Source organism: Ursus arctos, unplaced genomic scaffold, assembly GCF_023065955.2.
Source record: "Ursus arctos isolate Adak ecotype North America unplaced genomic scaffold, UrsArc2.0 scaffold_20, whole genome shotgun sequence".
Lineage (NCBI taxonomy): Eukaryota > Metazoa > Chordata > Mammalia > Carnivora > Ursidae > Ursus > Ursus arctos.
The window spans coordinates 43,838,746-43,861,575 of record NW_026622875.1 but is presented as its reverse complement, the minus strand read 5'-3'; the positions used below and the strand labels follow the sequence as shown (position 1 = coordinate 43,861,575).

Here is a 22,830-nt window from a genome sequence, read left to right as displayed (position 1 = left end):
ATTTTTTATCTCTTCTGATCTCAAGTGAAAAAAAAAATCACTCATTTTTAATTTTTTTTCCTTAATGAGAACTACGATTCAGGTCATTGATTTATGGAAGAGAATTCCTTTCCTCTGGTCCCAGTCTCGTTCTCTGCCATAGTTGACATGGGATTTTTATACTATCCCTGATGTGCCTGACGTTCTCTTGGACACTTGGTCTCTTTTGCAATTGCTTAACTTCGATTTATTCTACATATCCCACAGCGAGGTGAATCACCTTTGGTGGTGATTGGAATAACATTGCTGTTCCTGAAAAAGCGTTTGGGAAGGGCCCCGAGGATGGGGTGACTCCTTCTCTGTGGACTTTTCATCTAGAAAGAGATATGCTCTGTTTACATGTGTTTGGAATTGACAGACAGAAAATAAGAAAGAGGCCTGCTAAACCTGAGATAACTCAAGGCTTGGCTGATAATAATTGCTAACATCCAATATGTTGAGCCATTCCAGAGCCTACAAATTTACATTCAGGAAAACTCAGTTTCTAAAGCTGTGCAACCTTTCAGTGAGGTCTCAGTGAGGCCATGGGGAATAACGGGCAAGAAATGCCGCTCTGGAAGGCAGACAGAGATTATATGACTGGCTAACCAATGAACTTACTGCACTGACAAACTAGAATTCTATTCCTGCCCCCAGGATTTGGTACTGGTGATTTCTGCTTGTTTCTCATTCTCCCTGTTCCTGAACGGTGGTCTTCCTTTATTTTCATGTATCCTATTTTTTCCCTACTGTTCTATACTGTGGGAATTGGGACAGATAGCTCATCTTTTAAGCTTATGAGTGCTAAGCCATGAGAAGCAGCGTGTCTGAGCCCGTTGGGGATGATGGCATCGCCAGATGTGATTATAGGATGAGGCTTTGAGGTAGGCTCCTTTGCGGAAGGAATGAACGCATGCCACCCAAAATGTATAAATGGGAGGAATGGTGTAATGGATGTCAGACAGCCAAAAAGATGAACTATTCTTACTTTTCTCTACTAGAGGTGAGGAAGCTAAATTATCCATAATCCCAGACTCTTTTGCCGCTAAGGGGGAAACCATATGACTCAGCTGGGGTCATGATGATGTAAACACAAGTTCCGACGTTAGAATTCTGGGAAAGCTTTTAAAAGGACAGAATCAGCCAGAATGATCCATCAGCTTCAGCTTCAGCTTTCAGACCCCTTTGTCCTTTTGTTTTTCCTGGCTAAGATGTGGATATCATATCTAGTCTTTAGAAACAAGATAAATGTACAGATGAAAGCCGCCCATAAAGAATGGCAGAGAAGACTTGATCCTTGAGGGCACGCCAAAGCATTTGCCCTTCACTGCCTATCTACGGCCTTCTTATTAATAAGAAAATAAACACCTACAAGGTAAAGCTATTCTTAGATGGTTTCTCCTCGGCTCTTTTCTTTGTATGCTTACAGAGACACATTCCTTAGCCAATGATTTTCTTCTAAATACTTTGAGGTTGGCAAAAACTATAACAGCCAATATTCTTAATCCAGAGCAATCCAGTAGCAATCCCAGGAGATAGGCTAAATGTAAAGATTCAGAATAAGAGAGAAGTTTTATTCAACTTGATTCTCCCACACCTAGCACAGTGCTTGACACTTGGCAGATAATAAAAATGTTTCTTGATATTATTTATTATATTTCTCAAGAGACTGTTTTGTAATGACATACCACTTAAAGCAAATGTTAGAATTTATAGAAAGTTCAGGAACAAATTTGAGTTTAATGAATAACAACATTCATTGAATAATTAACATTTATTGGATTCTTAGTATAATCTAAGCACCATGCCAAATTCTTTGGGCATTTTTTTAAATTAATTCTGACAGATGTCCTTAGTCCCATAACCTGGGTATTATTATTAGAGACTTTAAGAGACATTTAAATAACTTAGCCAAGGCCACACATCCAGGTGGTATCAGAGCCAAAATTCAAGGCCAATTTTCTCTCTCTCCAAACCTACGCTCTTAACCACTATGCATTACGAAAACATTCTAAATCTGCTCTCCTCAAAGAAACATTTCCTTTGATCCCTAAAAACTCTTTTTGACGGAACAGCAAGTATACAGAAAATGTTAGTCTGTGTTAATGGTTATACATTATTAATCAATTACCACTTACTGGATGATTTATTGTTTGATTTCTCTTAGTTGACAAATCAGTTGCATTTTTCATATGCACACATTGGAATAAGTTAGCTAGAGCGATTCCCTTGGAGACCTTCATGTTCATTCTGGGTTGCTATTGGGAACCTAGACCATTTGTCGCATTTTTACTTTAAAATCCTGGAGTCTTTAAAATGTAGCACCATAACCTGCGTCCTAGATATTGATAAGAACAAGGATGCAGGAGGCGATTCCGTAGATACTTAAACGGCAAAAAAATATAGTGCAAGTTTCACACGCCCTGCAGACTGCAGGTTTATATGATAATAAATTATAGTTATCACCAGGACAAAGGGGAAAAAAAGCCATGAAATCCAATAGCTCAGTGAGAAATCTGCTAATACAGGTGGTCAAGCTTGCTCCATTTCATTGTCAAAGGGAGGCTATTTATTTGCTTCTGGGTAGTTAAATTACAGAGCCATTTACTACTGAAAGTTTTCTAGTACGAAGATGTGCATCTAAAGCTCTGGGCTTTAGATTCAAAGTCTGTGAGAAAAAAAAAGAGGAACAAGAATTCACTCCACAGACAGCGTAATTGATAAGGTAGAAATCCTTCAGCAACTCTAGAAATAAAATACGTGCCTTTAAACATTTCAATTGGGGGCGCCTGGGTGGCTCAGTCATTAAGCGTCTGCCTTCAGCCCAGGTCGTGATCTCGGGGTCCTGGGATCGGGTCCCTCATCGGACTCCCTGCTCAGCGGGGAGTCTGCTATTCCCTCTCCCTCTGCCCCTGGTTGTGTTTCCTCTCTCGCTGTCTCTCTCTTTCTCTGTCAAATAAATAAATAAATAAATAAATAAATAAATAAATAAATAAAATCTTTTTAAAAAAATAAACATTTCACTTGGAATCTCCTTACGTTGTACATTGTGCCGTGTGCGTTGGGCATGGGATAAGGATCAAAATTCTGGCTATAATGAATAACAGTTTTGAGAAGCTGTTTAAAACGCATTCCCTTTGATAACCTCCTGTTTAGGTGAGAGGTCAGTGATTGGTGTACCCGTGTGTGTGTGTGTGTGTGTGTGCGCGCGCACGCGCGCGAGAGTAAGATGGACAGAGATTCCTTGTGCACCAGAATGCTCAGAAACAGAAAAAACAGTCATAATGGCTCCTCAGTAGTTATAAAATCAGTGCTAACTTTCTTTGCCTGTTGTGCAATATGATAGTGATTTTTACCCAACAAGTAGAACTACGCGGAATTTTTTTTTCTCCGAACATTTGAAACGGTGGAGATTGCACACCATATATTCATTATTTCATTTTTTTTAAGATTTATTTATTTATTTATTTATTTATTTATTTATTTATTATTTATTTATTAGAGAGAGACAGCCAGCGAGAGAGGGAACACAAGCAGGGAGAGTGGGAGAGGAAGAAGCTGGCTCCTAGTGGAGGAGCCTGATGTGGGGCTCGATCTCGGAACGCCGGGATCACGCCCTGAGCTGAAGGCAGACCCTTAAGGACTGAGCCACCCAGGCGCCCCTATATTCATTATTTCTAAACTGCCACAACCTAGCAATTTCCAAAACTTGTTAGTCCATCAGTAAAATAAAGCAAAGATATTCCAATAATAACTTCTTTCTCATAAGCATTTTTATAATGATTTTCTTGTCAGTTGCCTTTCAGTCTAACTTCAAGTTTTATGTTTTGCGTGTACTAAGCAACTGTATTTTACCACTTGTTTCCTGGGTATAAGTGCTTTCTTACGTTGCCAGCTGACTTGATTCTTGCCAAGTGACCTTTAAACCAAGACATGTACGTAATTCCCTTATTAATTACAAATATTAACTTCATCCCTCTTACTTCATGACCAAATGTGAAGCTTCCAGGCACAGTCTTGATGAGGAATACATTACACAGCTGAAAGAATTCAAATTCTAATTTATATAGCCTTGACAAACAACTAATGTATCATAAAGGACAATGAGTTCACCAAAGTAATCTTTGTGGGCAGTGACCCACAACAAAAGATTAACAGATATGAGTGGTATCAGCTTGCTAAAAGACATTGGAAGATGAAGAAAACCAAATATCCTACCTGTGGTTATCTCAGGTGGAAAATGGAAAATATCATCAGGGAATGTTTGCAACCACGACAAAATCCAAATGACTGAAAATTTGATGACTTGGTAATTATATCACTCAGTTCTTAGGGGAATAGTTAAGGGTAAGGGGATACGTGAAGATGGCCCAAATGCATTAGGTCTGAATTTCAAGACCTGTTGGCTCTTCTACCTAACTTTTGAGACTCCAGAGACAAATAAATTCAGTAATAGTAATCAGAAAATTATTTAAAAATATATTTGCAAAACGATCATTAACTTAAAGCAGATATGTATCAAGCATTTATATGCTATAAACGATTTTCTTAAACTTTTTATTTCAAAATAATCATAGAATTTACATCAAGTTGCAAAGATAGTATAGAGAGATCCCATGCACCCTTCACCCAGTTTCCTCAAAATTTACATCTTACATAACTATAGTAAAATATCAAAACAAGGAAGTTGATATTGACATGCATGTATAGTTCTAGAACCATTTTATCACATGTGTAGATTCTTGTAACTACCACTGCAATCAGAATTCAAAACTATTTAAAATGCTCTTATTTTCTTGAATATAAAAATGCATTATGATTTCAGATAGAAAGTTCCAGACTACTTGTTCTACATAACAACAAATGAGTATTGAAAGTTATTAATATTTAGGAGATTATCACCTAGTAAATCTATATATAAAGGCCAAAGTGAAATTCTAGCAATACAGACAACGTATGCTTTGGGTAAACTCATTTCCCCTGCATAAATCAGACAACCTCATTATCCAGCCATCAGCTCTCCCCAACATGAGAGTGAACAGTTTTTTAGCACAATTTACCAGTGACAACTTGCTGAGAATCATACTCTTCCCAAACAGTTTCCTGGTGAAAGTCCTAGACACACACACACACACACACACACACACACACACACACTTTTTTCAGGCAAAACAGAGCACTTCACAAGTGCCGTTAAAGCGCTAATGAGGTCACCATAACAAAAGAGCTTATTAATATATACACACAAAGAAACAGTGAAGTAAACCAGCCAGGTTCTTCCAAGCCAAAGCTATTTTAAGGTTTTGTGTCTTCCCTAACAAGTAAATGAATCCCAAATCGTTGCAAACTCCAATTCGGACTCAGTTCACGATAATGGAGAAATATATGATCACAAAAGAAAAAAATCTAAACCCCAGTCTTACCTTGGCCATCTGTGCCTGCACGCCATTTGCCTTGAGAGATGCTACTGCTTTTTGCGCAGCTGCAGGGCTGTCAAAATCTACAAAACCGTAACCTGTGAAAACACAAAAGCCCTTGTTAGTACCGCATCTCTCAAAGTGTGTTTGCGGCCACACTTGCATTCATAACTCTTGGAATAACCATGAAGGCTCTCAACCGATTGGCCTTTCCATGTCAGGAAAGATACCACAATATCATTAAACATGGAATTGTAATTCTCTTATTTTCTGGAGATTGCTTTGGGGACTGGGTATGTAGTCAATGATCTGATTTGGGCTCATGTGATGAGGAAGGTAATATATTATTTAACTAGGTTCCTCTTTCTTTAGTGAATTTGCTGCAGAATGAGTAGCACAAAATGCAGAAAAATATAGAAAAGTCTATGTCTAAACTTAATTTTCAAAAGCCCAAAAAAGTTGATGTTAATAAAAGCCCTAATACAACTTAAAGTTATCACCAACAACCTCAGTAGGGCCTGGAACACAGGACACATCTGTTATATAAATGTATGTTGACTGTGTGAATGAATAAATGTTGTGAATGAGAGTTGTGGTCTAAACCTAGTTCTCGTTGATACCTAAGCCCATGCTAATGCACCACAGGACCTTGTCTCACTCAATGGTCACGTCTTAAATAAATTATTTTAACTCTCAAGTGATATGTGATGGAATAATTCCATGGATAAAGATTCATAGCTTCTTTAAAAAAAAATAGACCCATATCATTTATTTGTTACTTGAGTATAATCTGAAAAAGGCACAGGAGTTCCCTATACTGTTCTCTGCCCGTGTGCCTGTGTGAGCATGTATACAGAGTAAGCCTAGAGAAATAGCTAGAATCAATGAAACAGAATTGATGGAAAGGAGATTCTGCATGCCCATAAACTAGCTGATCTTAGTCCGGGGCTTAGCCTCACTGTAATGTCAGCTGCCAAAAATATTTCAAAATAAAAAAAAAGCTCAAGAATGAGTACGAGGGCAGCTTTGTGTAGCATGTCTAAAAAGCCCATCATATATATCCTCTCCTCATCTGTCAGGCAGGATCTACTCTGCACTCTCATACTTGTTCCTCAGAAGTTTGGAGGTGAGCTACCAAAGCAAACCTACTAACCATGCCCTGTGACCCACCCCCCATAACCAAGGAAGAGCGCGAGGGAATTCAATTACCGAGTTGTTTCTTTTAATTAACTTTTTAATTTTCTCCCTTCGAATCCCTTCTTCTTTTTCTCCCTCCCAGCATGTTATCCTAAAATGAACTTGTTACACAGCAGTGTACCATAAAATGCTCTTGAAACGCTGGGCAGAGAAGCTGTGAGTTTTGCATTTCTCCTCCAAGGGAAAGCTCCTCTGTAAGTCCCGCTAATTCTTCTCTTCCCACAAAATTCAAACCATGTGAGGAATAGGAGTATTACCACCCACTACGATGAGTCCGATAGGGGAAATAAAAGCCGAAAGAGAAAGGGGAAAAAGAACAAAATAAGTCAAGAAGTAGAGTCAGGGGGAAGAGTCGGTAAAACTAAAATGTAGGCATTATCTCCTTTGTACATGGACTGTGCTGGGCGGCTGACATGTTGATCCCTGGGGAAATGATGACGTCAGGTCTTACTGGCCTCGTGCCCATTCAAGGATATGTGAAGAAACAGAGGCTCAAGCAAGGTGGCACAACTAACCCCTGAACCTCAAGCTGCTTAATTGGCGGGTCCAGGATTTGAAGCAAAGTCCTCGTAAGCCCTTTCCAAATGCACCACACAACGAACTACTCTATAACCCCACTTTCCGGACTCTTTTGAGTAGGTCCTGAAGCCCACCAGGGAGAGGATACAGTTCTCGAAAATTCCTTGATTTTGAAGTCAGGACATAGAAGAAAACAGTTCCACAAATGGATGCAGTGCAGTTCACTTAGGACATTTATGAATGGGGTGGTTGAATTCTCAGCATACCTGGCTAAGTGCGGTTTGACAAGATGCCCCCTCCCCATGCTTTCGTCAATCATCCTCATCCATTCACATGCTCATTCTTTCATTCAGTAATGAAATTCTATTTCAGGCTCTTTGCCAGGCACATGGTAGATAGGAGTTAAAAAGAATAGTCCCGGGACGCCTCGTTCGGTTAAGTGTCTGCCTTCGGCTCAGGTCATGATCTCAGGGTCCTGGGATTGAGCCCCACATCAGCCTCCCTGCTCCCAGGGAAACTGCTTCTTCCTCTCCTCCCTGCTTGTGTTCTCTCTCATGCTATCTTTCCCTCTCTCTCAAATAAATAAAATCTCAAAAAAGAAAAGAATAGTCCCACTTCCCACCCTTATGCATTTTTAGAGTTGAGAGACAGACGTGAAACAAATAGCCATACAAATGAATCTATAATTAGGTCCTTGAAAGAAAACAAAAGCGTATAATATAGACTCTAACAATGGAGTGTTCATTATGGAAAGTTAAGGAAGCAGTGGCATGAAATGATTTGCATTGCTTAAAATATCCCTCCAACTGGCTTCCGCTGAAGATTGAATGGTTGTGGAGAAGGTGGGCAGCAAGAGTGGAATCAGGAGAAGATGTAGGGCTGTTACAGCAGTCCGGACAAATGGTGGCTGGCGATAAAATGGAGGGGATGAAGTGGATGATTTGAATTATATTTTGGAGGCAGAATTAGCAAGACTTGATGATAGATTGACTGGAGTAAGGGAGATACAGAAGATAAGGATTACTACCGATTTTTCAGCAGAAGCCACCGGTGGGTGGAGATGTGATTTACTGAAGTGGGGAGCCCGGAGGAGGATCCAACAGGGGAGAGGGAAAATTAAAATATCGGTTGAGTCAGAAATGCCTGTGAGACATCTAAGTAAAAATGTCAAGGCGCAGTTGGATGTATTCGGCTGGTGCTCAGAGAAGAGGATAGGATTGGAAATATAAATTAGGAGGTCAACAGCATAAAGAAGTGATTTACAGAGACGGAAATAGACAAAAATGCCTAGTGTAAGTAGAAACCAAGGGCCCAGGTTTGGAGCTTGAACGACTTCAGCATTTAGGTGTCAGGTAATAACAGGAGATTGCAAAGGAGGCTGCAGGAGAATCAGAGAGGAAGAAGGGACCGAAAAGGGAAGAGGATGTCTCAAATCCAAAGGAAGAAGGTGTTCCAGGAAGGAGAGAGAAATCAACTGTCACAGGCCATGGACAGTGCGAGCAAGATGAGAGCTTGCAAATGTCCGATGTGCTTAGGAACGTGGGTGTCATCATCATGATTTGCTTCAGGCAAGTGGTGGCTATTGAAGCCTGCTTGACTAGCTGAAGAGAGAGAGAAAGAAAAGAAGGTCGAGAGAGTCCTCGCAGGCCTTCTTCCTGTTATCTTGCTGGGAAGGAGAATTAAGAGACAGGTCAGCTAGAGGGGTGATATGAGGTCAAAGGAGTTGTTTTGGTTCATTTTAAGATAGGAGATACCATGGTTTTTAACCTTAGTTGTACACTAGAATCACCCTGGGAGCTTACAAAAGAAATACCAGTGTCCATTTCTCACCCCCAGGAAAGTAAATCAATATCTTTGGTAATGTGGCCCAGGTGTTTACATACACATACATACAAGTGTGTGTTTGTGTGTGTGTATGTGTACATGTGTGTTCCTCAGCTGATTTCAGTGGGAAGCCGGGGAACTACAGTGGATTCATCCAAGTTATTCAACAAATGCTTAGTTGTTGCACCCACTATGGGATTATTCTTAGCAATTTCAAATAGTGGTAGGAATGATCAAGCAGAAAGCAAGAGGTCAAAACTTCAGGAGGGCAAGGGGACAACTTATAGAATAATATTCCTGAAAAGTGAAGGAGTCAGAGAATCTGGAGCACATATCCAGTGCTGCCCTTCCTAAAAGAGGGATCCTTCCCTTCTCTCATCACAACTTGAAGGCAGGGAAAAAAATCACTCTTGGTTAATGAGTGTTATTTATTCGTAGATACCTGGTTACTGGGACTGTACTTAACACATAGCCCGTGCTTAATAAATATTTGTCAAAATTAATTAAAAGGATGTTTAAAAGGTGCTAATACTTCACAGACTAGAGTGGAAATTGACTGATTAAAACACTTGTTAATACATTTTGACTATAAAGAACAATATAAATGCCAAGGGGTCCCAGTCTGGCTCCGCCATGCTGCCCCCCAGCCAGGCGGCCCCAGATTCAGGACTGCCTCTGTTCCAACATGGCTTCCTCTCTGGCTCCCTCCCTTTCCTTCCACCCCCACACATTACACAGGATATGACAAAATCACAGTGCTGATCTCCAGGGCCAGGCTTCAGTCCAAACAGAAGAAATCTCTGTGAGGGAATGAGACACCTGAGCTTTCTCTGAATCAGGGAGGGGATGGTTAAACTTTGAGAAGAGTGTATTTCTAGAGCCATCAGGGCAGCAAGGAGAGGGGTGCGTCTGTACAAAATATCTCTTCTACAGAAGACTCCACAGCCCCAGGGGTGCTCAGATCCTCTGACACAAAGTTATAAATAAAGAATAAGCCACCAGATATGAAATATTTCACCGAGCTATGTGTTTTCCATACATACTCACTTTCACTAATTAAAATGCGAGTGCAGAGGTAAAAACGTCTCAAGCAACCCCAGAAAACACTGTGATTGTAGAAATGCACGTTGCCTTCCTGAGTCTTCTGTGATGGTACACGCTACACGCCACCAGGAGAACAAAACGGAACGCAAACGGCTCCTAAAGAATAATGATGCATTTACCACCAAATAAAGTGACCTCAATTTGGTTTCAATTTGCTTTCCTTAATGACAAAGAATCAAGTCTGGGAACAGGAACCTCTGCCCCTACATCTGGAGAGGGGCAGGGCGGGGACATGAGCTCAGCTCTGGCTAAGAATGCTTTATGGCAACTGCCAAAATCCTCACTGAGACACTGGTGAATGGAAGCCGTTGCAAACCCCAGCCCGAGTGGCTGGACGCACACCAGTCTCCCTCCCTCGATTACATAATTAAGCTTGGCAGTAGGTTCAAATGAATTAAACCTGAATGTCACTGTTTTCTCCACACACCCCTGTCCTTGTTTTCCTTCCTTGTTAGGGGGAGAAGGCCACAGCAGTTCTGCAATTAGCGGGAAGCAGAGCAGTGAGAAAGAACCAACTCCACGCTAATTAGGTCATTCGCCAAATGCACTCAATCCATTGGCAGATATAATCAATGCTTTCCTGAAATGCCTGAAACTTGGTGTGTTAATTTAAAGGTTTGCTATTTTTATTGAGTTACAAGCCTGGTGACTTTATAGAAACACACACACACACACACACACACACACACACTTAAAAATTGTAACCGAGTTCTACAAACAATGGATTGGCCCAGAGGGTTGCATTTGTAGGCAGCTTCTCTGCGACCTTTGCCACTGGACCACTGTGTGACAATCCATTTGCATTTTGTTAAATCTCATTGCACTACTAGATATTTACCCCAAAGGTACATATGTAGTGAAGAGAAGGGCCATATGCACCCCAATGTTCATAGCAGCATTGTCCACAATAGCCAGACTGTGGAAGGAACGCAGACACCCTTCAACAGACGAATGGATAAAGAAGATGTGGTCCATAGACACAATGGAATATTACTCAGCCATCAGAAAAGATGAATACCCACCATTTGCATTGACAGAGACAGAACTGGAGGGGATTATGCTAAGTGAAATAAGTCAAGCAGAGAAAGACAATTATCATATGGTTTCACTCACATGTGGAACATAAGGAATAGCATGGAGGACATTAGGAGAAGGAAGGGAAAAATGAAGGGGGGGAAATCAGAGGGAGAGAAGAACCATGAGAGACTATGGACTCTGGCAAACAAACTGAGGGCTTCAGAGGGGAGGGGGGTGGGGGATTGGGATAGGCCAGCGATGGCTATTAAGGAGGGCACATATTGCATGGTTCACTGGGTTTTATATGCAAATAATGAATCATGGAACATTGCATCAAAAACTAAGGATGTACTGTGGGGTGACTAACGTATCATAATTAAAAAAAAAAAAGTCTCTTTGCCATCTTCAACAGCCTGTTTTGTACTTCTCTGTTGCTGCTTGCTTTTTAAATTTTCTACTTAAACTGCTTTCCCATTTGCCAACATTGGGATTATAGTTTCTACGTGGCGGTGGGGGGGGCGGCAGCAGAGAGACATTAAAATCAGAACTCCTGGTTCGGATCTGTGGTGGCATCTACTCGGCTGAGGGAGACCTGCTCTCAGAGTGAACTGCACACTAAATCTCACAACATTTGCATTGCTCTTCCTCTTCAGAATGGCAGTCATAAAAACCCACTTGAAACACAGATGGCTTGATGTAACACCCAACTTCTTTCAAAGACGATCCAGCTGTGAGTCAAATGCGATTTTTAAACAGAATAAGAGAACACTTTGTCTGGGAATTACACGTTCAACTGAAGTTCCACTCAAATTGAACAGTTGAAGATGTTTAAGAATTGCCCTCCCATCGATTCCCCCCTTCTTCTGTTTAGCCTTAACGATGTTCTGTGGCTGTCATCTGAGCTCACAGAGGAAAACTGGAGCTTCAGGGACGGAAGGTGACCTGGCAGAAGGGAGGAGTGGCTTGCAGGCTTCCTACAGGTCTGGTGGAATCCAGGCTGCCTCCTTGCCTCTGCGTTTCGGCTAATTTCTATCACAACCCGAAAATGTTGACTCATGGCCAAATGCCTTTTTCTTATTATTGCATTTCCTAATTTTCTGCATTATGTGATCAAAGAGGGTGGTCGCAGGGTAGCCACTGATAAATTCTTCACTACTTGTATATTTACAAAACCAAACTAACCAGAAACCCCAGTCATGACGTCAGTATCTTCTTTGTGGTGATTAGTATAACGAAGCAAGGGTACTACACAGGAACCAGAATAGCCATATGGCCTAACTTAGATGTGTGAAAAATAAAGGCAAGAGACAAATCCTGCTAGAACTCAAAAGCCAGCAACAAGAATGATTATTTTGAGTGAAAGAAAATCTAAGTCATTAAAATCTGAAATCACCTATGCTTTGAAACATCTTCAGAAAGTAATTTGGAATTATTTTATTCAGGGAAAAAAAAAAAACAAGCATGTGTACTTTCTCTGCAAAAGGCTGCAGCCCTCAGATGCTTAGCAAATAGACGTAAATTAACAAGGCTAACAATGTCCTATATACAGTAAACAGATTACTTCACTAGTTCCCCGGATGTTTGACCTTAATTACCCAAACGTTCTGATATTCTAGTGCCAGAAACACTAAAATGAGACGTCAGTTTTTGGAGTAGGATTCACCTGTTATGAGGAACGCTTTTAAATCATGATGTGAGCTTGCTCTTATTTCATTTATTACGCATCTACTATGTGCAAGAAAGATAGCTCGCTAGATGCTTCAGGGAAAACTAAGACACTTTACTATATAGTCCCTCCTGTCAGGCAGTTTAATGGCCTAGTAGGGTAGATAAGGAAATTTAAATACAATAGAGAGTCTTTTTTTTTTTTTTTTAGATTTTATTTATTCATTTGAGAGACACAGCACGAGACAGAGCGTGTGTGTTGGGGCGGGGGGGGGGGGGGGGGGGGGAGAGAGGACAAGCAGCGAAGAGGGCAAGAGGGAGAAGCAGACTCCCTGCCAAGCAGAGAGACTGATGGGTACTCAATCCCAGGACTCCGGGATCATGATCTGAGCCAAAGGCAGACTCTGAATCAACTGAGCCATCCAGGCGCCCAAGAGAGAGTCTTCTAACACATAGGGGTTTACATTAGGTGAGCATATGCAAAATGCGATGTTTTCCTTTAGTAGAGTACACATGGTTTTGTGTATACAGTTCAGCTCATCAGAGCTGAATGCCTGATTCAACATGCCCAAACCCTTTCGATGTGTGGCATGATGGCAAAAGCATCCACGTTCTAAATTTCTTTACGTATGTATTATTCTATCTCTCTGTTTGCCAGCTTTTGTGCACAACAGAAATGAATTTAGTTAAATACAAAGTATGTAGAGGAATCAGCACCACATAAAAAGTGAAAGGAAAATGCTAGTATTCCAACATGGCAAGTATTTCTTCCAGGTGGGGGCCAAGTCAATACATTTTGCACAAATGACAAAAGGGAGCACGAGGAAAAGAAATTAGGTCCCATACGGCATTTCCCGGCAGAATAGAACAATTACAAAGACAGACAAATTTAGGGAGCAAAGTACTTAGTAGTATGCCACTTGAAAATGGGACACTATCTCATCCCATTTATGTTGCACAGGAAGTCTTATTAAACCAAACACAAATTCAAATCCCAAAACTCACTTCCCTACTCACCCTGTTCAATTGATTTTTAAATGAGAGAAATTGCTTCTTTATACTGAATAAAGTCAAAATTAAGATCAGGATCATCATTTATGGGCTTAGAGAGATCACTATGCTTTATTAAGATTAAAGAAACTCACTGATTTGCCAAGGTCTTCGACTAGACCAACCATTATTTTATTATAATATTGCAGAGATTAAGGGAGCAGTCTGCTTGGCTGTAAACGGGCAGATTAACCTCTGTGAATCATCTTGCAAAGCTTTCCTTTGCTAACAGGCAGTGTTCAAGGACACAAAGAAAATATATGTCTTGTGTGAACCTTTGGTCCTATGTGTCTCTGCCATCAATAGCAGCGGGAGGTACAAACGTGTAATGCAGTGCGGCTGCAGGAGCCAGCCAGAGTACTGATAAAATAATTCCATTGAGTTTGTAACTATGATGGAAGCAAGCTGTAATTGAACACTCTAATTATAGCTCTACAATCCCAGTGCACAGTAGGGTAGGCAAAACTAGCTATGATTTCATTCCTGAGTGCCCACCCTGCCCTCCCTCTCCTTGCTCTGATCTTATAGACTTGCAGAACGTAGACTATTCCTCCATCAGAAGAGCAGAGATGATGGTCTCAGTGTGTGAGAATCCATGGAAGGACAATCCCATGCCCCCAACCCCCAGCCCCCAGGTGCTTTAATGCACAGTCACACTCAATGGTTCCAGCTAACGGCCTAGGAAGCACTGTGTAGCCTTTCACATCCTTCTAGAGCAGAGACATCCCCTGACCTGTGGCCATTCATCTTTAGAGGATGGATTTTGAAGCAGAACTAGGCAACCAGTCAGAGGGGTGCATCGAGCAGCTCAGTGCAAAAAGGAAGGAAGAGGAGGTGAATCCTACATACAGGTTGACTCTTTTTAAGAAGGATGAATTCTCTGGGAGTCTCTGTTTTTGCTACACTTTACATTCTAGATATTCCCTCCACTGTCTTGTCAGTTCATCTAAATTTCTACACAAAGCTCGGTATGCCTTTAAACTTTTAAATTTCCTGGGAAAGTCTCCATGCATGATTTCCTCCTTCTAAACCTTTGACAAAACTCACTTCAAAACCCTCAGGAAGCTTCTGTTTAACGTGTTTTCTATTTTAAGCCCATATTTTACTGGATGCAGTCTTCAGTCATGTGTTTATAGGTCTTATTCCAAATATTTTAAATAAATATCTGAAAGTACCGTCCCTGGCACTATGAAAAATGGTGTCCTTTACATCCTATTAGATCCCAAATTACTTCTTTTCATCCCACCTGATATAACAAATACGATTCTAGCTCTGTATTCAAATATTAAAAATAAAAAAAAAAACTTACGTGTACATATAGGTAATTGAGAGTAACAGAATGCATGGGGTAAAAAAAATAAATAAATAAAAATAAAAAATAAAAATGAAGCCAAACAAAACAGTATTCACTGAAATAAATGTGAGTTCTTTTCTACCTAGACCTTAGTGCTGTGGTTCTCCTTCCCAAGAAACTCTCCTATGATTCCTTCTGATGTTCTAACTTGAAAAAGCAACCAAAAGTAAATCTTGAGCTCTTACAGTTGTATATGCATTAGCAGCACTTAGGGACTTACAGAGTGATAAAATTTATTCCTGCTATCAGGGGCACCTGCGTGACTCAGTCGGTTAAGCGTCTACCTTTGGCTTAGGGGACCAAGTCCTATGGCAGGCTCCCTGCTCAGCAGGAAATCTGCTTCTCCCTCTCCCTCTGCTCCTCCTCCTGCTTGTGCTCTCTCGTTCTCAAATAAATAAATAAAATCTTTAAAAAAATTATTCCTGCTACCAAAAAACATGAAATGAAAAACATTGTAGTTAAGATTTTATAAATGGCTCCCCAACTGTCCATTTTCCCCCTAAAAGTAAATAGTAGTGTTGTTTTCTTTTAATTTTAAAAATTATACAATTTTATTGAGGAAATTTCAGTCAATACAGAGGGAAATTAACCATGACGCCACGGCTCAAAAATAAACAAACTGTTCATTTAATTTTTTTTCTTTATTTTTAACCCAAATGGTATCAGATTATGCAGTTTTATAATCTCCTTCTTTCTCTTAATAAAGCGTGTGGCTACCTTTCCTGATCAATAAATATGGATCGATATAATCTTGTTAACCTATTATTTTCAACATCCAATTGCCTAGCTCTTTCTTAAAGATTTCTGAGCTCTACATTATGCCAGCCAACTGATTTGCAAAACTGAACTTATTCCAACATTTTGAAAGATTTTTAAAATTAATAAAATAGGAATAAGCATTATTCTTAAAGCCTCCTAGACTTTAGAGAGTGATTTTTTCTGAGTTTTTTGTTTCTTTGAAAGATACTTCAAAGACCCTAATGCATGCAAACCAAAGACCTCAGAAGCCAGTTAAATCAAATTCATATAATGCCCTCCTGAAATACAGGAGATGGGAGGCCCATTTTCCTTCCCATTGCAATTAGGTTGGACCCATCTCAAAGGAATTTTGGAAATATATTGGGACCTTGAGACACAATTTCAGATCTGTGATTCAGAAAGGATGCCAAGAATTTCAATAGTCATGTCATTATACTCATGATTGCACATTTATTTAGAAGTTGAAAGTGAGATTTTTTTTTTCTCAACAATGAAAGATATGTTTTCCCCAAGGAAATTTTACTATAGTATGGAAATTGGTATGCGAGCTGATGGTACCAGCTCTTCTGTATCCCTTTAAAAGCTGCTGATCCATGGCTTGCAGCTCAGGTCTTCTCTATCCTGGCAGAACGTGCTTGATGAGTCTTAGTTGCCTAAAGACAATGGGATTTCAATGACCCTAGGATATGCTGGTTAAGATGCCATTCAGAGACCTGTGACCTGGATGGTAAGGTACAATGCCCTCACTAAGGTCAGGACCTGGATCACTAGAGAAATGACTCTGTAAGCAGAGATCAGAGCGGCCTCCTCAGAGAGGTTTTCTACTTTATTACTCTCTGTCTGGTCTGTGGACCAGCAGCAATGGCATCACTTGAGAGTTTGCAGAAATTCAGAATCTCTCACCCACTGTGGGGTACCTGGGTGGCTCAGTGGGTTGAGCAGCTGACTCTTGATTTTGGCTCAGGCCATGATCTCAGGGTGGTGAGATCGTGGCCTGCATCGGGCTCCATGCTCAACAGGGAGTTTGCTTGAGATTCTCTCTTTCCCTCTCCTTTTACCCCTCCCCTGCTCGTGCTCTCCCTCCTTCTTTCTCTCTCTCTCTCTTTCTCTCAAATAAACAAATAAATCTTAAAAAAAAAAAAAAAAAGAATCTTTTGCCCACTGTGGATCTGTTCGGTCAGGCTCTACATTTTGACAAGATCTCCAGATGACTGTACGCACATTAAAGACTGAGACACTCTGGTCTGCAACAAGCCACTCATCAGCTCTGGACTACACCTACTATTCTTGTAAAATCGCAGGGAAAATGGGGATCTTCAACATCATCTCATCTAATTTCTATCAGGTCTTTCAATCTCCGAATAGTCCCTGTGCCAAGAGCTCTTCAGGCTCCACTGGACAGTGCTGATGCTAAGAAATACACAGTCCCCAAGGTGGCTTACACTAGACAAGGGTATTTAACAGAAAACTGTTCCGTGTAGTTGAAGGACAAAGATGCTGGCATCATACAGTCTAGGTTCAAATCTTCACTCTGCGTTTGATAGCAATGAGTCCAAAGGCACAGAACACTAAACCAAAATTGAGAGTAAGAATAATATTACCTTAATTATATATTGGCTCTGGGCACTGAATGAATTAAAATGCCTTCAAAGCTCCTGGCCTGGTGCCTACGGGACCCTCTTTCTCCAGCTCCCTCACCTTCTTAGACTGTGCTAGAATCTGGAGTCCTGATGGAATTCACTTGCCTAAACTACATTTTAAGAGACAAGCCAGACAAGTGTATTCCTTCTCCCCATAATAAATCTCTATGTTTTTAGAGACAGCAATCTTCCCCTTGCTTCTGTTTGCAAAATTAATATTTGGAAATGCAAGATCGGAGCTATTTTTATAAAATAGCCAATTTCAGAACAAGTGCATGCCCTCCTTCCCTCTCTCCTTTATGTTTGTCCTTCAGAGATACACCTAATTCTGTTTAGTTACAAAGTTCAAATTGGCCCTACATTAATATATCCCCTTAAAAAAGCAATGTTCATTTGAGGAAGCAGGTAACCAATGTGAAGAGTGATTATACAATAAATGTATTATGCAAATTCCAGTGAACGTTTTATGCACACTGGATAAAGAATCAAATTAAAGCCTCATAACCCTTGGAAAATTAGAGTTAGCAAGCACAGAGGTTGATTTGCCCTTGAACACAAAAACTGCTAAGAGCAGACATTCCCCCATCATTTCCACAAACCCGAACCATTTCTGAAGTTTTCAGATTAAAATAAGAAATCCCCTAGGAGTCATAAAAATCAGCTATTTTTACAGAAATAATTTGGAGTTGCAATTTTAAAGTGTTATGAGTTGGAAGGAATTGGTGAACTTCTGTGTCATATTTTGAAAAGCTCATATTCCAGGGAATCGGCCAGTTGAGAACACGAAAAATTGCATAGGGAGAGGGTATGCGGGAAGGGGGGAAAAGTCTTCTCAAGAACCGCACTGGAGGGCTGATTTACAGAGCTTTCCCCCATAACAACCCGAGAGTGGCAGTTATGCAATAGGCCACTATGCTCCTTCGATTTTCCTTCACTCGAGGTAATAATGGGACATAATAGCTGCCTTCCTGTTACACTGTCGTGTCCACTTCTTTGCGGTTTGCCAACACTGATTCTACCACTGCCCTCTCTACAGAGAAATAATGGACCATTAAAAAGGAAAATGCAGAGGGTCTGTACAGCATTTCCCTATTGGAGAACAGAGAAACCATCGCAAGCATTTCACTCAATCAATAAGCAAGTACAGGTGTGAAGAAGGTAGGTCGAAAACCCATTTTGCCCCCAATTTTTACACGTGGAGCCAGGATGTGGGCTCCAGTGCCAAGAACGCTCTATTCATTCATCAACCCCTGGAAATCAATGTTGTTTCCTGTTCATCCTTTTTGGGAACCAGGCAGGATGTAAATATGAAAATAGTGCTATTGATTTAACAAGTGCTCAGTGAGGTCCTTTTATGAGTTCCGAGGAAGGTGCTTCTGGGCGGAGGAGAAAAAGACAAATGAGACGCAGATTCTCTCCTAAGGGAATATGCAAGCCCCAAGGAGAAACAGCCAGCTTAACACCGAGATGCTCGTTAAAGGCTGTATGTGGTATGCTGGTCACAAGTACAAAAACCCATACCATATAACACAATGGTGAAAGGAAAGCTTATGTCAGACTAGGGAAGAGACGATGGAGAAGGAAAATTTGAGCTTTTTTTTTTTTTCAATGTTCTTTTCTTTTTCTTATTTTATAATTTTTTAATCAACTTTATTGAAATATAATTTACACATACTAAATGCCCATTGCGGTGTACTGTTTGATGAATTTTGCAAATATAGTCACTGTAGAAACACCATAACAATCAAGATATGGAATATTTTCATCCTCCCCTCCCCCAACCCCACCCAGAGCCTCTCATTACCCCTTTAGAGTCACCCCTCCCTGCAGCTTCTAGGCCCCAGCAACCACTGATCTGCTTCCTGATGAATTTTATGGATGAATCTGTCTTTTCTAGAATCTCACACAAATGGAATTATTTTTCTCTTCTTTCTTTGTTTTTGTTCTTTGTTTAGCACGATGATGAGGGGGAAATGGCACCCTCGTTTCAGCAATGATTTAGGGACAGGTAAGTGAAGTGTGAGCTCAAGAACTTAACAAGGACATCTAATAGAGACCAAAGAGGAGCACTTTACAAGGAGTTGCGTGAAATAATACAGGACAGATAACATGACCCGACCATGCATTACGTAGAACTTTCGAACAATTTTACATCAAAGCTCAGGATATCCTCCTGCTCCCTCTCGGCACTTTGGCTATACTACCTCAGGAGTATTGCACCTGCTGTTCCCTCTTACTGCAATAACTATCATTTCCCAGACTGTACAGAAGCTGGATTCTTTCTCCCCTCTGTTAGTCTCTATCACTACATGTTGTTAATGTCCTTCATTGTACCGGGCATGACCTGTAGGTTACTTCATTTGCTTGTAAGATGACTGTGTTTTATCCCAACAGACTGTCAGGGCCAAGATAATAGAGAACAGAATGGTTTTGCTCATAACTGGACAGTTCAGCAGGACTTATGATACTTTATGCCTCATATTAGCCACTGAAAGACTGAGTGAATGAATGAATGAATGAATGAGTATATCAAAACAAAAACCCGTGCTTTTATCCATTCCCATGAAAAACTTTAGGCATTAGAAGTCACACAACTCCTTTTGACAAACAATTCTTCACCTCTCTTCTAAAATGCCCTTTTATTATAAAATTACATAATTTAAGGAGCAACACAGACTTGTCAATTTGCAACGCCAACCATAAAATTGCGACATTGGCCTGATCTATGTTTATGCACTTTTGGGGACAAAAAGACAGAGTATTTAACTTCCAGAGAGACCAGAAAGATGCCGGATGTTAAGGTTACCATAGCTAAAAACTAGTAATTGTTATCTTAATAAAGCAGGATTCTCTTTTCCAAATATGTCAGATGTGTACCGAAAACAAGGATGGCAAGTGTTTGGGTGTTAACGCTTCGACTGTTTTTGAGGAACTGGAGTTTTATGCTACAGGGTTTTAAGGTGAGGTTAGCACAGCACGGTTTTCAGATCAATAAGTGACTTTGTGTCAAGGGCCTGCTGGTTGCTTGTCTAGTTTATTGTGACTTAACAAAAGGGCCCAGGAACAATATTGCTCAGCAGCAGAAAAAAAAAAAAAATAGGTGAGCTGATGGTTCATCCAGAAGGGACAGAAAAATACCAAGATCAACAATGTTCACAAAGAACTGCCCTCCAGAGAATGCCAGAACTCCGCACTGCAACGGGGTAATTGTAAAAGTAGCGAAATCGCTGTTCTCAAGTCACACTTTTAGAAACTTGACCTTGGAAATTTTTTCAAACACACAAAGATTCACAAGCAGTGGCACAAGCCAGTATTTTTTTTTTCTTTCTGACACAGTAATACCACACTAATAACTCATTTTCTATACACTCCTGAAAGCTCTCCTTTGACTTTACCCTAGGGTCCTTTAGCCATTTAACAAACACCGCATACAAGAAAATAAGTGTTTTGGAACATAATTTAAGTTTCCTTCTCCAAACTGCTGGTGAGGGGAGAATAAATTTCCCTCTTCTTCACGTTATATTAGTTTCTTCTGCTGATGAACAGGAAATTGGAATTCCTTCTGGAGTTTAAATACATGTTTAAAAAAAAGAAAGAAAAAAAAAAGATTGACCCAAGAGTTTGCTTTCTGTCCTCATGAAGAAGGAAAGGATGAAAAATAATAATAATAATAATAATAATAATAATAATAATAATGACTCAGGGAAAATCCTGCTATCCAAAGCAACCTCTTCTAGGAAGAGGATGAAAAGCAGCATAGTTTCAGTTACATCAGACATTTTGAGATTGATTTTTTTAAAAATATATTCTTTTCTTGGAAATGATAAAGGTGACTTGTATTTAGACCCAGACTGATGGCATTGTCTTTCCAGAACTGATGTGCCTTAAGCTGACACATCATTACAACAGGATGATTTCCATCCTAAAAAATAAGGTGGGGCTGGAGAGTAGTATTCCAGCATTTTCCCGGCAAGTTTCTGCAAGGTGCTTTAAACATTCTGGTTTTAAGTAGACAAAGTGCTCTATTGTCCAAAATATCAATATAAAAATGTACATAACACTAGAAACCAAAGCAACATATTCGGTGCTATGCATTAAGTTTTTTGTGTTTTGTTTGTTTGTTTGTTTTTTAACATTTTATCTCATCGAGATCTCATAATAACTTTATAAGTTAGGTACTATTACTCCGATTTTGAATATAAGGCAGCCTAGTCTCAGCTGAAATTTTCTCAGTGCAACATACCATGAATTGTGTAAGCAATCTGAAGTTATGCAGCTGGGCTTCAGTGTAATATATATATTATATTATATATATGTATGTACATATGTATATGCATATATATTATATATATATTAAAAACAACAACCACACATTCAGACATTTTCTAAGAAAAATGCTTCACTTATAATATTTATACATAATGTATAAAACGATCTTTTAAAATATCTGTTGGTCCCCAGGGTCTAAACGAGAAACTGGAGCAGTGTTAATCCCTCAATAAATATTAATTGAATACACAAGTGAAAATAGGATATTAAAATATTCTGCTGTGTAATTAGGGCTGGAGCCTCCGCCTGTGTGAGGGACAAGATGTAAGAATTTCTATACTGTTCTATCCTGTCTGAGGGTTCAGATAGGTGTTGGTTCACTCTTGGGTTCCCACCCCCCACAAGACTGGCTGGGATGTTACAGATGATCAAGAAATATTGGTTGAATAAACAGATCAATGAATGGCCTTTAAAAGGGTTAAGGACAGACCCAGGATTGTCACCAGTCCAGGAATGCTCTTGGGAACAGGAGAAAGGAGAGATTACGAACAGAAAAGGCAGTCCTCTACAATGATCTGCTTTTTTCTAGAGGCTTCTCTGACTACATCTCACAGGTCAGGATTACAAGAGACCTGGTCCTACACTAGCTCTCTTGGATCAAACCATGAAATCAATGACCTTATAATTCCTTTGACCTTGCTTCTCCTGTCTCTACCCCCCACCCCAAAGGGTCTGGCTATGTTTATTAAAGGAAGCAGTAATGTTTTTAAAGTGTTCCAATTTTTTTAAAACATAGCATTCCATATGAAAGTACTTGGCTTTCATCATCTCATTATAAAGGAAATGTTTGCACTCGGTAAGACATTTTAAAATAATAAAATGATCATCTTTAATTCCAGTCATCCTTTGATGTCCTTCTCTTTCAAAATCATGACATCTTTTTCTATTATATGTTCCTAAACACACTATTTTGGGGCACTTGCTATATATGCGGTGT

General features: G+C 40.0%; 1 protein-coding gene across 1 annotated transcript in view; it reads right to left on the bottom strand.

Moving 5' to 3' along the window:
* Window positions 1–22,830, bottom strand: part of RBMS3 (RNA binding motif single stranded interacting protein 3) — a 632,551-nt gene that overhangs the window by 354,109 nt on the left and 255,612 nt on the right. Inside the window, exon 4 of the mRNA XM_057315983.1 lies at window positions 5,442–5,533. Within this exon, the coding sequence (XP_057171966.1) occupies window positions 5,442–5,533 (92 nt within the window). The remainder of the gene's footprint in view (window positions 1–5,441; window positions 5,534–22,830) is intronic.